At 42.9% G+C, this 12,416-nt stretch overlaps 2 protein-coding genes across 2 annotated transcripts in view; both read left to right on the forward strand.

Moving 5' to 3' along the window:
* The first annotated feature begins 689 nt into the window (after positions 1 to 689).
* LOC309543757 (uncharacterized protein) overlaps positions 690 to 12,416 on the forward strand; it is a 116,222-nt gene continuing 104,495 nt past the window's right edge. Inside the window, exons 1-3 of the mRNA XM_082276197.1 lie at positions 690 to 790; positions 877 to 1,080; positions 3,124 to 3,315. Coding sequence (XP_082132323.1) covers positions 737 to 790; positions 877 to 1,080; positions 3,124 to 3,315 — 450 coding nt within the window. The 5' untranslated portion in view covers positions 690 to 736. The remainder of the gene's footprint in view (positions 791 to 876; positions 1,081 to 3,123; positions 3,316 to 12,416) is intronic.
* On the forward strand, positions 4,048 to 6,008 carry LOC309543752 (uncharacterized protein; the record flags this gene model as incomplete). Its single annotated transcript, XM_082276194.1, has 2 exons — positions 4,048 to 4,056; positions 5,028 to 6,008. The coding sequence occupies 2 exons, from the start codon at positions 4,048 to 4,050 to the stop codon at positions 6,006 to 6,008; spliced, it is 990 nt and encodes a 329-aa protein (XP_082132320.1).

The raw sequence follows: 12,416 nt of genomic DNA on the forward strand, positions 1-12,416 counted from the left end.
CCCTTACATTGCTGGTCAGGAGGAAGAAAACATTCTCCAGCCTGCCATGAAGAATATGTTCCATCATTGGTGTCAGAGGGAGGAAAATACTGAGGGCTCTGAGGGAAGGAGAGGAGCTGAGGGGTCTCTGAGGAGGTAGCGGGACTAAAGGACTCTGGGACCTCTGAGGGTTTACTGCATCTGAAGGGCTCTGGGACCCCTGAGGAGGAACTGTAGCTGAAGGACTTTGGGGGCCTCTTAGGAAGTAATCGGACTGAACAACTCTGAGAAGATAGTGTGCCTGAAGGACTTTGGGGGACTCTGAGAGGGTAGTCGGGCTGTAAGGCTCTGAGGTAAGAGGGGGCTTTAGGGCTCATAGAGACTCTTGATCTTTGATGGTCCTCTCATGCCACCTGCTCTTACTTTGATGACCTTCTTAAAGAACGTGAAGTAACCTCACCTTCACCTCACCATCTCACTGGTGAAGAAATATGTTGCAGGCCACAAAAGAGAACAAAGAAGGAGACTTGTTCTTTGAGGAGGTCTGTTTGTGCAGCATCACTTACTGGTTGGCCAGTCCAATACCTTCCCATGAAAATAAAACACAGACCTGACCGGAGAGGTGAGGAGGATTATGGGATTCTAACATGATATTCCTATTGGGTCCTTAATACAGAGATTTCCTCTTGTGAAGTCAGGTGATCATATGACCATCACAGTGCCTCCATGTGACTCCCTAAAACCTGAGAGACACAACATGCAGAAGATTCTAGAAGTCACCAAGAAGATGATAGAGCTGCTGACAGGAGAGGTGAGCAGTGCTGGGAATTCTGGGACATTATCCAGTAACAGACAAGGGATGTGTCTGGATGGTGACTGTATCATTGTGTGTGTCAGGTTCCTACAAGGTGTCAGGATGTCACTGTCTATTTCTCCATGGAGGAGTGGGAGTATTTAGAAGGACACAAGGATCTCTACAAGGATGTCATGATGGACAATCAGCAGAATTTGAGTTTTGTGAAGAATGCAAGGAAGGAATTTCCCCAGAATGAGACGATATTTAACCTCACCCTGGAGATCCTCAGCCTGCTGACTGGAGAGGTGAGAGTAATGAAGGGGTTACTTTAAGACTTCTGATGTTCTGCTTATCAACAAGAACATCCACACAGGTACTATGAATACATAAATTGTACGTACCAGTGTTGGAACTACCAGGGTCGGGGGGCCCCAGCGGGGTTGCTGGCCACAGGACTCTGAGCATCTCTCTCATACAGCCAGGTTCTGCACTGACAGTTCCTCCTCCCTCGCATGGATGGGAGAAGAGAGAGCCGATCTGCTCCTTCTCCTCCCCCCACTCTCCTCCTGTGTGCACCATGGGAAGTGTGAAGCTAAGCAGCGGAATTTGATCATTTAGCTGCTGGGGTTCACCCTTCCCATGGTGCACACAGGAGGAGAGGGCTGGGAGGAGAAGGAGCAGATTGGCTCTCTCCTCTCCCATCTGTGTGAGGGAGGAGGAACTATCAGTGCAGGCTCTGAGCTGCATGAGAGAGATGCTCTCAGCTCAGAGTCCTGCTGAGGAGGCACTGATTGACAGCACTGATGATCAGTGCCCTAAAAATCAGTGTGAACCATGTACTGACAGTCTTGCTGGTTAACCATCTCAGCTCTGGAAGATTTACCCCCCTAGCCATTTTTTTTGCTATACGGCACTGCGTTACTTTAACTGACAATTGTGCAGTCGTGCGACACTGTACCAAAATAACATTTATGTTTCATCCCACAAATAGAGCTTTCTGACTGCGATATTGTGGAGGACATATTGGACACTAACTGACACTTTTGAGAATAGCTCCCTCTACTATGCCCTTCTACTCCCCTCTACTGTGCCCTTCTACTCCCCCTACTGTGCCCTTCTACTCTGCTGAACTGTGCCCTTCTACTCCACTGTACCATACCGTGCCCCTCTATTCCCCTTTTCATGTGCCCCTTTACTCCCCTGTTCTGTGCCCTCCTTCTCCCCTGTACTGTGCCCTCTTTCTCCCCTGTACTGTGCCCTCTTTCTCCCCTGTACTGTGCCCTCTTTCTCCCCTGTACTGTGCAATTCTACTCCGCTGTAGTGTGCCCTTCTACTCTGCTGAACTGTGCCCTTCTACTCCTCTGTACCATACCGTTCCCCTCTACTCCCCTTTTACCATGCCCCTCTACTCCCCTTTTCCCGTGCCCCTCTATTCCCCTTTTCCTGTGCCTCTTTACTCCCCTATACCGTGCCCTCCTTCTCCCCTGTACCGTGCCCTCTTTCTACCCTGTACCTTGCCCTCTTTCTCCCCTGTACCGTGCCCTCTTTCTCCCCTGTACCGTGCCCTCTTTCTCCCTTGTAATGTGCCCTCTTTCTCCCTTGTAATGTGCCCTCTTTCTCCCTTGTAATGTGCCCTCCTTCTACTCCCCTGTATCATTTCCTTCTACTCCCCTGTAGGGTGCCCCTCTACTCCCCTGTATGATGCCCCTCCCTCTACCCTGTACAGTGCCTTTCCTCTACCGGTACTGTGCCCTCCTTCTCCACTGTACCGTGCCATTCTTCTCCCCTGTAACGTGCCCTTCTTCTCCCCTGTACCGTGCCCCTCTTCTCCCTTGTACCTTGCCCCTCTTCTCCCCTGTACCATGCCCCTCTTCTCCCCTGTACCAGGCCCCTCTTCTCCTCTGTACCGTGCCCCTCTTCTCCCCTGTACTTCTTCCCTGTGCTGTGCCCCCTCTACTCCCCTGTACTGTGCCCCTCTACTCCCCTGTACTGTGCCCCTCTTCTCCCCTGTACCGTGCCCCTATTCTCCTCTGCACCATGCCCTTCTACTCCCCTGAACTGTGCCCCTATTCTCCCCTGTACTGTGCCCTTTTACTCCCCTGTACTTTGCTCTGTGTTGATTAGTCTTTGATTTGAGGCATGTTTTCTTATTGTTTAAAATGTATTATATTGAAAGTAGTAATAAATATATGTTTAATTCTATCATCTCTTTATACTTTCGTTTTTGAGACTATGTGCATACATTTGAGCAGGCTGGTAAGGACCCAAGTACATTACTTTACCCAGGGGACCATGACGATAATAAGACGTCCCTGTGGGAGAGTGATATTTATCTTTGTATAACACAGAACTGTACAGTAATAATGAAGAAATCTACTGAAAATGACACAAGAAGGAGATCTCATAATATGACCACAAGATCCTTGAGAATCCAGAATCCCATCACCATCCCCCCACCTCCATCCCTGATCCATACAATACACAACACACAGAAGGTTCTAGAAGTCACCAAGAAGATGATGGAGCTGCTGACAGGGGAGGTGAGCGGTGCTGGGAATTCTGGGACATTATCCAGTAACAGACAAGGGATGTGTCTGGATGGTGACTGTATCATTGTGTGTGTCAGGTTCCTATAAGGTGTCAGGATGTCACTGTCTATTTCTCCATGGAGGAGTGGGAGTATTTAGAAGGACACAAGGATCTCTACAAGGATGTCATGATGGACAATCAGCTGCCCCTCACATCACCGGGTAAGAGGAGACTTTATTGTAAAGGAGAGAGCAGTATGGAGGCTCCACCTAGATCCCCCATCATCTGATAAACACATAGAAACAATGTATTCACTCTTAGTAGATGGGAGGCAGCGGTGTGGGACCTCTGCAACTTGTCTCATGTAAGCATTTAGGCCACCACTGATTACTGAATACCAAGATTATGAGTTCTGACCCATACACTGTATAATTTATATTGTACATTACATACTCCTGACCCCTGCACTATATACTCTAGGTTGTACATTACATACTCCTGATCCCTGCACTATATACTCTATATTGTACATTACATACTCCTGACTTCTGCTCTCTCCCCTCTATCCACTGCTATATATACACATAATATGGACTCTCTTATGTTACACCCATATCCTACCAACTGGTCATTGATGATTTGATTGGAGGACAGACTTTTACATGTTGATAATAATGGGACAACATCCTCAAACTTTGGAACCTTAAACAGAAAGTGATAATGAGGGAGGAGTCAATAACCTAATGATTGTGGTATTTAGGAACAACCAATCTTCATCTTAGTTGTTCTCCCCCCATCCTCACTCTCTGACCTCTGGTGGGGCTCAGCCCCACTGTTATTCATGACTAAATCACGGACTAAATAAGGAAGTGCAGGACTTCTTGTGTTGGGAAGATGGCAATGAATGATAGAGGGGGAGCGGACACTCGTCCTATAATCCCCTCATCACTGTCACTCCTATAAAAGACAGTTCTCGTTGTTTCCTCACTCTCTGACTAAGGTCCATGAATAAAGAAATTAACTGGTAGGAGATCAGAGGACCCATTTACTAGGCACAGGCAATGGTAGATAGTGAGTAGGTGTCCCACACATCAAGGCGTGACCAAGCGTAGGTCCAGACTGAGACTGCCATTTACTATCATACAGCAGGTCTTGACTTGATGTGTGGCTCCTGGGACACCTAGTCACCCTCTACCATTTACTAGTAACTTTTAGGGTGGAATTGTAAGATCCTCAGAGACAAAGCTGCCTGATGTGGGCGGAGTACTGGTTTAGGGGAACCAATCTGCTCTTGTCTAGTAATAATCTTTGTATTTATATTTTAGTAGATGGACGGGAGATGAGGAAAACCTCAGAGGATTGTCTCACTTTGTCTCCAGACTGTAAAGTAAAAGATGAGGACATCACACAGTATAGTCCAGGAGAAAACCCGGCTACCTCAAATGTCCATGCGGCACCACACAGTGTAGATGGACCATCGTATTCCTCTTATCCTGAGGAACCTCAGACCGTGAGGGACAGTGCCGGACCATCGTATTACTCTTATCCTGAGGAACCTCAGACTGTGAGGGACGGTGACAGACCATCGTATTCCTCTTATCCTGAAGAACCTCAGACTGTGAGGGACAGTGCCAGACCATCGTATTCCTCTTATCCTGAGGAACCTCAGACTGTGAGGGATGGTGCCGGACCATCGTATTCCTCTTATCCTGAGGAACCTCAGACTGTGAGGGACAGTGCCTTCCTTACCTTACATAAGAGGTTCTCCTGTACTGAGTGCGGGAAGTGTTTCCGTTTTAAATGCAAGCTTAATGTGCATAAAAGATCTCACACCGGTGAGAAGCCGTATTCCTGTCCTGAGTGCGGGAAATGTTTTTCATCAAAGTACCATCTTTCCACACATCAGAGATTGCACACAGATGAGAAGTTGTATTCCTGTCCTGAGTGCGGGAAATGTTTTTCAACAAAGTCCAATCTTTCTACGCATCAGAGATTGCACACTGGTGAGAAGCCGTATTCCTGTCCTGAGTGTGGGAAATGTTTTGTACAGAAGTCTAGTCTTAACAATCATCAGAGATTTCACACGGGGGAGAAGCTGTATTCCTGTTCTGAGTGCGGCAAATGTTTTTTAAAGAAGTCCAATCTTTCCACACATCAGGTATTGCACACGCGGGAAAAGCCATTCTCCTGTTCTGAGTGCAGGAAATGTTTTGCACTGAAGTCCACTCTTTCCACACATCAGAGATTGCACACTGGTGAGAAGCCGTATTCCTGTCCTGAGTGTGGGAAATGTTTTGTACAGAAGTCTAGTCTTAACAATCATCAGAGATTTCACACGGGGGAGAAGCCATATTCCTGTGCTGAGTGTGGGAAATGTTTTTTAAATAAGTCCCATCTTTCCACACATCAGGTATTGCACACGGGGGAAAAGCCGTATTCCTGTTCTGAGTGTGGGAAATGTTTTTCAAGCAAGTCCAATCTTTTCACACATCAGAGATTGCACACTGGTGAGAAGCCGTATTCCTGTCCTAAGTGTGGGAAAAGTTTTTCACGCAAGTCAAATCTTTCCATGCATCAGAGATTTCACACGGGGGAGAAGTCGTATTCATGTTCTGAGTGCGGGAAATGTTTTTCACAGAAGTACAGTCTTTACAGACATCAGAGATTGCACACAGGAGAGAAGCCATATTCCTATCCTGAGTGAGGGAATTGTACCTCACTGAAGTCCTGTCTTCCTGTACATGAGGGACCACACAAAGCCCTGGAGGTGTATTAGTGCCTTGAGTGCGGGAAATGTCTTCTATATGAATGTTGGTGGACATGTGGGGACGAAGCATTTTTAGTAGATGGACGGGAGATGAGGAAAACCTCAGAGGATTGTCTCACTTTGTCTCCAGACTGTAAAGTAGAAGAAAAGGACATCACACAGTATAGTCCAGGAGAAATGTCTTCTATATGACTGCGGGAAATGTCTTCTATATGAATGTTGGTGGACATGTGGGGAAGAAGCACACCCTGATATACACCTCAGATATACTCCATGGCTGATCTTCATTATGTAAGAAAAAGTTGATAAGGAGATCAGAAATCACTAAAGACATGGATGAAGTGTTGTCCCGTGTTGGCTTTTCATTGGCTGAGTAAATTTTGGGGTGTAGAGTGGTAAGTAGAGCCGTGAAATGAAGGAATCACCTTCAGAATGTCTTGCTTGTCTGTGTGACGGTTACTGATAATGATATAGCGGGTTACAGAGCTAGAAGCTGTGAGATCCCATATATCTTTATCAGTAAACTTTACACAGACAAGACAGAAATTCTGAAGTTGATGTCCTTCATTTCAAGGCTCTACTTACCAGTGGTGACCCCGAAGCGTGTCTCTCTGTCTTCAGTCCATCCTTCTCCCTTCCTCCAACAGAAGGGAAGGAGAACTCGGAGATAAACTAGGTGAGAACTTCTTTCCTTTGCTCCTGTGTAGGTTTGGGTGGCTTGGCGGAGTGCAGCAAGAGAGGTAACACCGCTTGTCTTTATATTTCTACATATCTTGTCTGGGTGGAGGTTATTGGTTGGAAAATATTTATACTGTTTGATTTCCTGTAAATAATTTCTGTTTTCCCTTTGAAGGGAGATATTATGTGTGGTTTTATGAAGTGATTGGCTCAATAGTTACCACTTCACTTACATGTTTAGTTTTTATAAAATACATGAACAAATATGACAAGCATTCATTCATCCATGACAAATGTTGGTCTTATTTTATTTCATTCAGTGATTTCCTATGATCATTGGGTCCATCTAGTGGCCATAATGCGGTATTGAACTATTTGTCCTGATTGAGGTATTTTGGAACTAATACCTCATTATGGCCACTAGTTGGAGCTAACGATTATAGAAATCACTGCGTTTATTAGAATACGGCCAGAATTTGTCACGGCTGGACACATGCTTTTTACACTCACCCAACATATTCTTTGCATAGACCCGCTTAGTTTCCTATGTCGGGGAGGGGTCATACAAATCCCTGAGATCACACCCATGTATTTATGAGTACAGTACACATTGAAGGACATAAATACCAGAGCTGTGTTTGCGTTATTTTTGCACACATGGTAAAATGCAGATTTTGGGCCTGAAGATTGGATAAAACCCCCAAACATATATTATATGAAAGCAGAGGCCCTGGAGAATAAAATAATGGTAATTGTTAAGGTGTTCCTCGTACACAAATGTCACCTTCATATCCGGGTTTATTTTCTCCTTTCCCCCATTTTCTATGGTGTGATCTTTTCTACAATACTTTGGTATAATAATGTAACATGTTGTGTATTATATTGTACACAAAGTATTACTGACTCCGCCTCCACATTCCAGACATGTGATCATCCTCACCAATTGGATTTTTTCCTTTACCATTTTATGTTTTTTTTGGACTCTTGTTAAAATTAAAGTTAGAATAAAAAATATATTGAACGAAAAAAAAAAAAATTGTGTGTGTCGGTGCAATGATGACAAGCTTGGGTATCCAGAAACGGCTGGTAGGTGACACTTCCATATACAGCCCAAGGAAGTGACAAGGAGCCCCTAGGAACCTTTGGAGGAACCCTGGCTGACAGAGGCCGGACTAGGCACTCATATATTATTATTATTATTATACAGGTTTTATAAAGTGCCAACAGTTTGTGCAGACTCTACAATGTTAGGGCAAATAGTACAATTACAATAAAATTCCGTACAGGAGGAATCGGAGGGTCCTGCTCTTTAGAGCTTACAATTTAGGAGGGAGGGTCAAGTGATACAAAAGGTAATAACTGCGGGGGATGGGCGGATGGAGAAAATAAAAGTACAGTTGTTAGGTGGGGGAAGAATAGGCTTACCTGAAGAGATGAGTTTTCAGGGAACACCTAAAGGTGGATAAAGTAATAGATAGTCAGACAGATTGGGGTAGGGAGTTCCATAGGAGAGACTCGGGAGAAGTCCTGGAGGTGGGAGGCAGTGACAAGGGAACTAGAAAGCAGAAGATATTGGGAAGATCAAAGAGGATGATTTGGTTGGCATATTGAGACCAGGTTAGTGGTGTAGCCTGAGCCGGGTTGTGGATGGCTTTTAAGTTACCGTTAGTATTGTGAATTGAATTTTTTTTGGGTAAGTGGCTGCCAATGGAGGGATTGGCAGAGAGGGGTAGCAGATGCTGAGCGGTTTGTAAGGTGAAGGAGTCTGGCAGGAGCATTCATGAGGGACTGAAGGGGGGATAGTCTATGTAAAGGTAAGCCAGTGAGGAGGGAGTTGCAGTAGTCGAGGCGAGAGATAACCAGGGAGGAGGGATGGGCAAATGGTTCAGGACGGGCATAAGTTTGGCTTGAACATCGTCCATTTGGGTGTTCTCCCAACACCAGAAATTTCTGTGTGCCTGTTTTCTTTTCTTTATTATTTTTTCATGTTTGACACAATCAATGCATTTTTTTTTTTTTTTTTTACAAAATATCGTTTTTGAAGGAGCAATGATTTTAATTAATGCTTAAAATGAAAAAAAAAAAAAAAGAATTCCTTTAAATATAGTGCCTGGGGGTCGCCTTAAACTGGATACACACTATACAATTTTCTTTAGATTTTTTTTCCTTTAGATTTACCAAAACCATATAATATGGGGTCAAACCTAAACATTTTAAATTTGTATGCAGTCAGGCAGGCCCTTACACTACATAGTTGAAGGTAAATCTAACAACAAAAGTTGTATAGTGTGTATCCAGCCTTAAGGCCCGTCCACACGATAAGAAAATCTGAAGGGAAAATTCGTCCGACGACCGATCTGCCGATTTTCGGGTTTGTTAGTATGGTGCTTTCAATAGCCAACTCCGAATTTTCGGCTGACAAAATCCTGATGTGTAGGCTATAAAATTTTTTTTTTTTTTTTTTCAAATTATATCTTTATTTCTTTAAATTCAGTTACATAAACATTTAATACATGTTAACTTCCAAAATTATAGTGTACAAAACATCAATGTCCCGCATTCGGGACAAATATCTTTCATAATATTCTATAACTGAACCCAAATCTCCCCTTTTTCCTTATCTTTTCCCTCTTTTCCCTTCCCCCCTCTCCTCCGAGGTCCTAACAACAGACAAACTACAAAAAAAAAAAAAACAAACAGAAGGGATAGTTAATACTCTGTTATTCTAATTTATCTATTTTCTGTATGCTAATGAGCTGGTTCTTGCTCTATGATTACAGATTGGCCTTCCTCTGAATTAGTATAATCTATCCACTGTTTCCATTTCTTCTCATATTTATCCGTTTGTTGGCGGGCTGATAGAACCAATTTCTCCAGGCTGCTTATCTCCTCCACTTTCCTCATCCACATGTTTATATTAGGTGGCTTAGTCTCTCTCCATCTAAGGGGTATGCATATCTTTGCTGCATTTACTAGATGGGGCATAATAGATTTTTTATAATTTTGCACCGGTTTACTGGGGGCGTGGAGCAGAAAGAGGGATGGTTCTTTAAGAAAATTGCATTTCATAATCTTCTGTATTGTCCTCCAGATCTGTTCCCAAAACACCTCTAGTTCAGGGCATGTCCAGAATATATGAAACATTGTCCCTCTCCCCGCTCCACATCTCCAGCAGCGGTCAGTATTTGCTACAGAAATTTTATTCAATTTAACTGGGGTATAATACCATCTGGTAAAGATCTTATAATTCAGTTCTTGAATTCTCACACACATTGAAGTTGAAAATACTGACTTAATTATTTGATTTTCTTGTTCTATTGAAAATGTGGTACCCATTTCCCTTTCCCATTCCCTCAGGAACGGAAGTTTTCGCTGTTCTGCTGATGTCATTATCAGGGAGTACAATTTTGATATAGTATGTTCCAAAATCCCATTCTGGCTACATATTTTTTCAAAAGGTAATACAATTTTGTCCCCCTGAGAAGGCATCTGCAACGTCCCTAGAAAGTGGCGTAATTGAAATGCTCTCCATAAATCTAGGCCAAAATGGCCTGAGACACTTGTTAGTTCCTCCATGGTTACCCATCCTGTCTCTGAGATGAAATCTGATATCTGGAATATTCCTCTCTCTGCCAATATCTTAAATTTCTTATCCTGATATCCTATCTCAAAGTGGGGGTTACCCAAGACTGGATACAGGGTGGAATTCTCCCGGATGAGTTTTTCCTGTTTGAATATTTTCGCGCATATTTTAATTGTGTTTCCTATAATAGGATGATTCTTCATGGATGCTGGTATAATTTTATAGCACCATGGAGCTCTTTTCAATAAGATCTCACATTGTGCCTGCTCTAAGTTTAGCCATGTCTTATATTTCCCATGACGGCACCAGTCAATCACTCTTCCCAGTTGAATAGCTTGGTAGTATTTCCTCATGTTCGGAACTGCCAGGCCCCCCTCTGATTTTGATTTAAATAGATATTTTTTCCCTATTCTCGGACGTTTTGATTTCCAGATGAAATTCATTATCGTGGTTTCGATCTGTGACAGGAATCGAGATGGGATATGGATGGGAAGTGCCTGGAACATATATAGAAATTTTGGTAATACACTCATTTTGACTATATTGCACCTGCCGATCCATGAATATATTCCCCCTTTCCATTTTTGCAATAATAGGTTTATTGATTTTAGTAAAGGGTTGAAATTTAAGCTAAATAGTTGTGCTATTTTTGGTGTAATCCGTGTTCCAAGATATTTTAGGGCCTTCTTTGTCCAATTCAACTTAAAATTTACATATAATTGTTGTTGAAGTGCCTCTGACAGTTCTATTCCCATTGTTTCGGACTTAATAAAGTTTATCTTCATATTCGATTGAATGCCGTATCTCTCCAATTCATATAACAAATTGGGAAGTGATATAGTTGGATTTGTAATCGAGAATAAGACATCATCCGCGTACGCTGATATTTTATATTGGTCCTTCCCCACTTTAATACCCGAGATATCAGGATTCATGCGAATTTTGCAGAGAAAGGGTTCCAGTGACAATACGAACAGGAGTGGAGACAGGGGGCACCCCTGTCTTGTACCATTTGCAATTAAGAATTCTGAGGAGAGAACTCCATTTACCTTTACTCTAGCCGATGGAATTGAGTAACTCTGTTTTATCCATTTTAACATTTTCTCTCCTATTCCTATATAGCGTAGGACAGCAAACATATACTCCCACCTAACCCTGTCGAACGCTTTCTCTGCGTCAGTATTTAACAGGACCGTTGGTATCTTATTCTGATGTATTATGTGTATTAGGTTCAGTAACTTGGTCGTGTTGTCCCTTGCCTCTCGGGTTGGGACAAATCCAACCTGATCTAGATGGATCAATTTTGTCAGGTGTTTCTGCAATCTTACTGCTATAATCTTTGTAAAAATTTTGAAATCAGTATTCAGCAATGAAATTGGTCTGTAGCTCTTACAGGAAGAAGGGTCTTTCCCTTCTTTGGGAATTACCGTTATATGAGCATGTATGGTTTCTTTGGGGATACTATTCCCTGCACCCCATGAGTTAAACATATCTCTCATGAATTCTTTCAGGTATGGGATTAGCTTTTTATAATAGTGTATAGTAAATCCGTCAGGACCAGGTGCCTTCCCTACTTTGATATTTTTAATAGTTTCCATTATCTCCGCTGCTGTAATTGGAGATTCAAGAATCTTACTCTCTTCTTCTGACAATTGGGACATTTGTGAAGTTTGTACGTATTCCTCCAACTGTGTATATGGAACTATCGGGGTTTTCAAGTTATATAGGGTTTCATAATACTTTTTGAATTCTTGAGTTATCTGTTTAGGATAGGTGAATCTCTGTCCTGCATCATTTACTATATGTGGTATATAAGATGTCAGGTTTTGGTCTCTAAGCGATCTTGCCAAAAGCCTTCCACATTTGTCCCCTGATTCATAGATATTTTTTTTAGTTTTCTGAATTGCAGCTTTGGCTCTGAAAGATAGGAGTTCATTAATATCCCTTCTTATTTTTAAAAGTTCTGCCTTTCCCTCTGTTGTCGGTGCGTGCTTGTGTTTTGCTTCTGCTTTATGTAAGGATTGGAGTAAATGGTTTAATTGTTTATTTCGTTGTTTTTTGATCCTGGACCCATGTTTAATTAA

The sequence above is a fragment of the Pelophylax lessonae genome (genome assembly GCF_965119305.1).
Source record: "Pelophylax lessonae genome assembly, contig: HAP1_SCAFFOLD_341, whole genome shotgun sequence".
NCBI classification, from domain to species: Eukaryota; Metazoa; Chordata; class Amphibia; order Anura; family Ranidae; genus Pelophylax; species Pelophylax lessonae.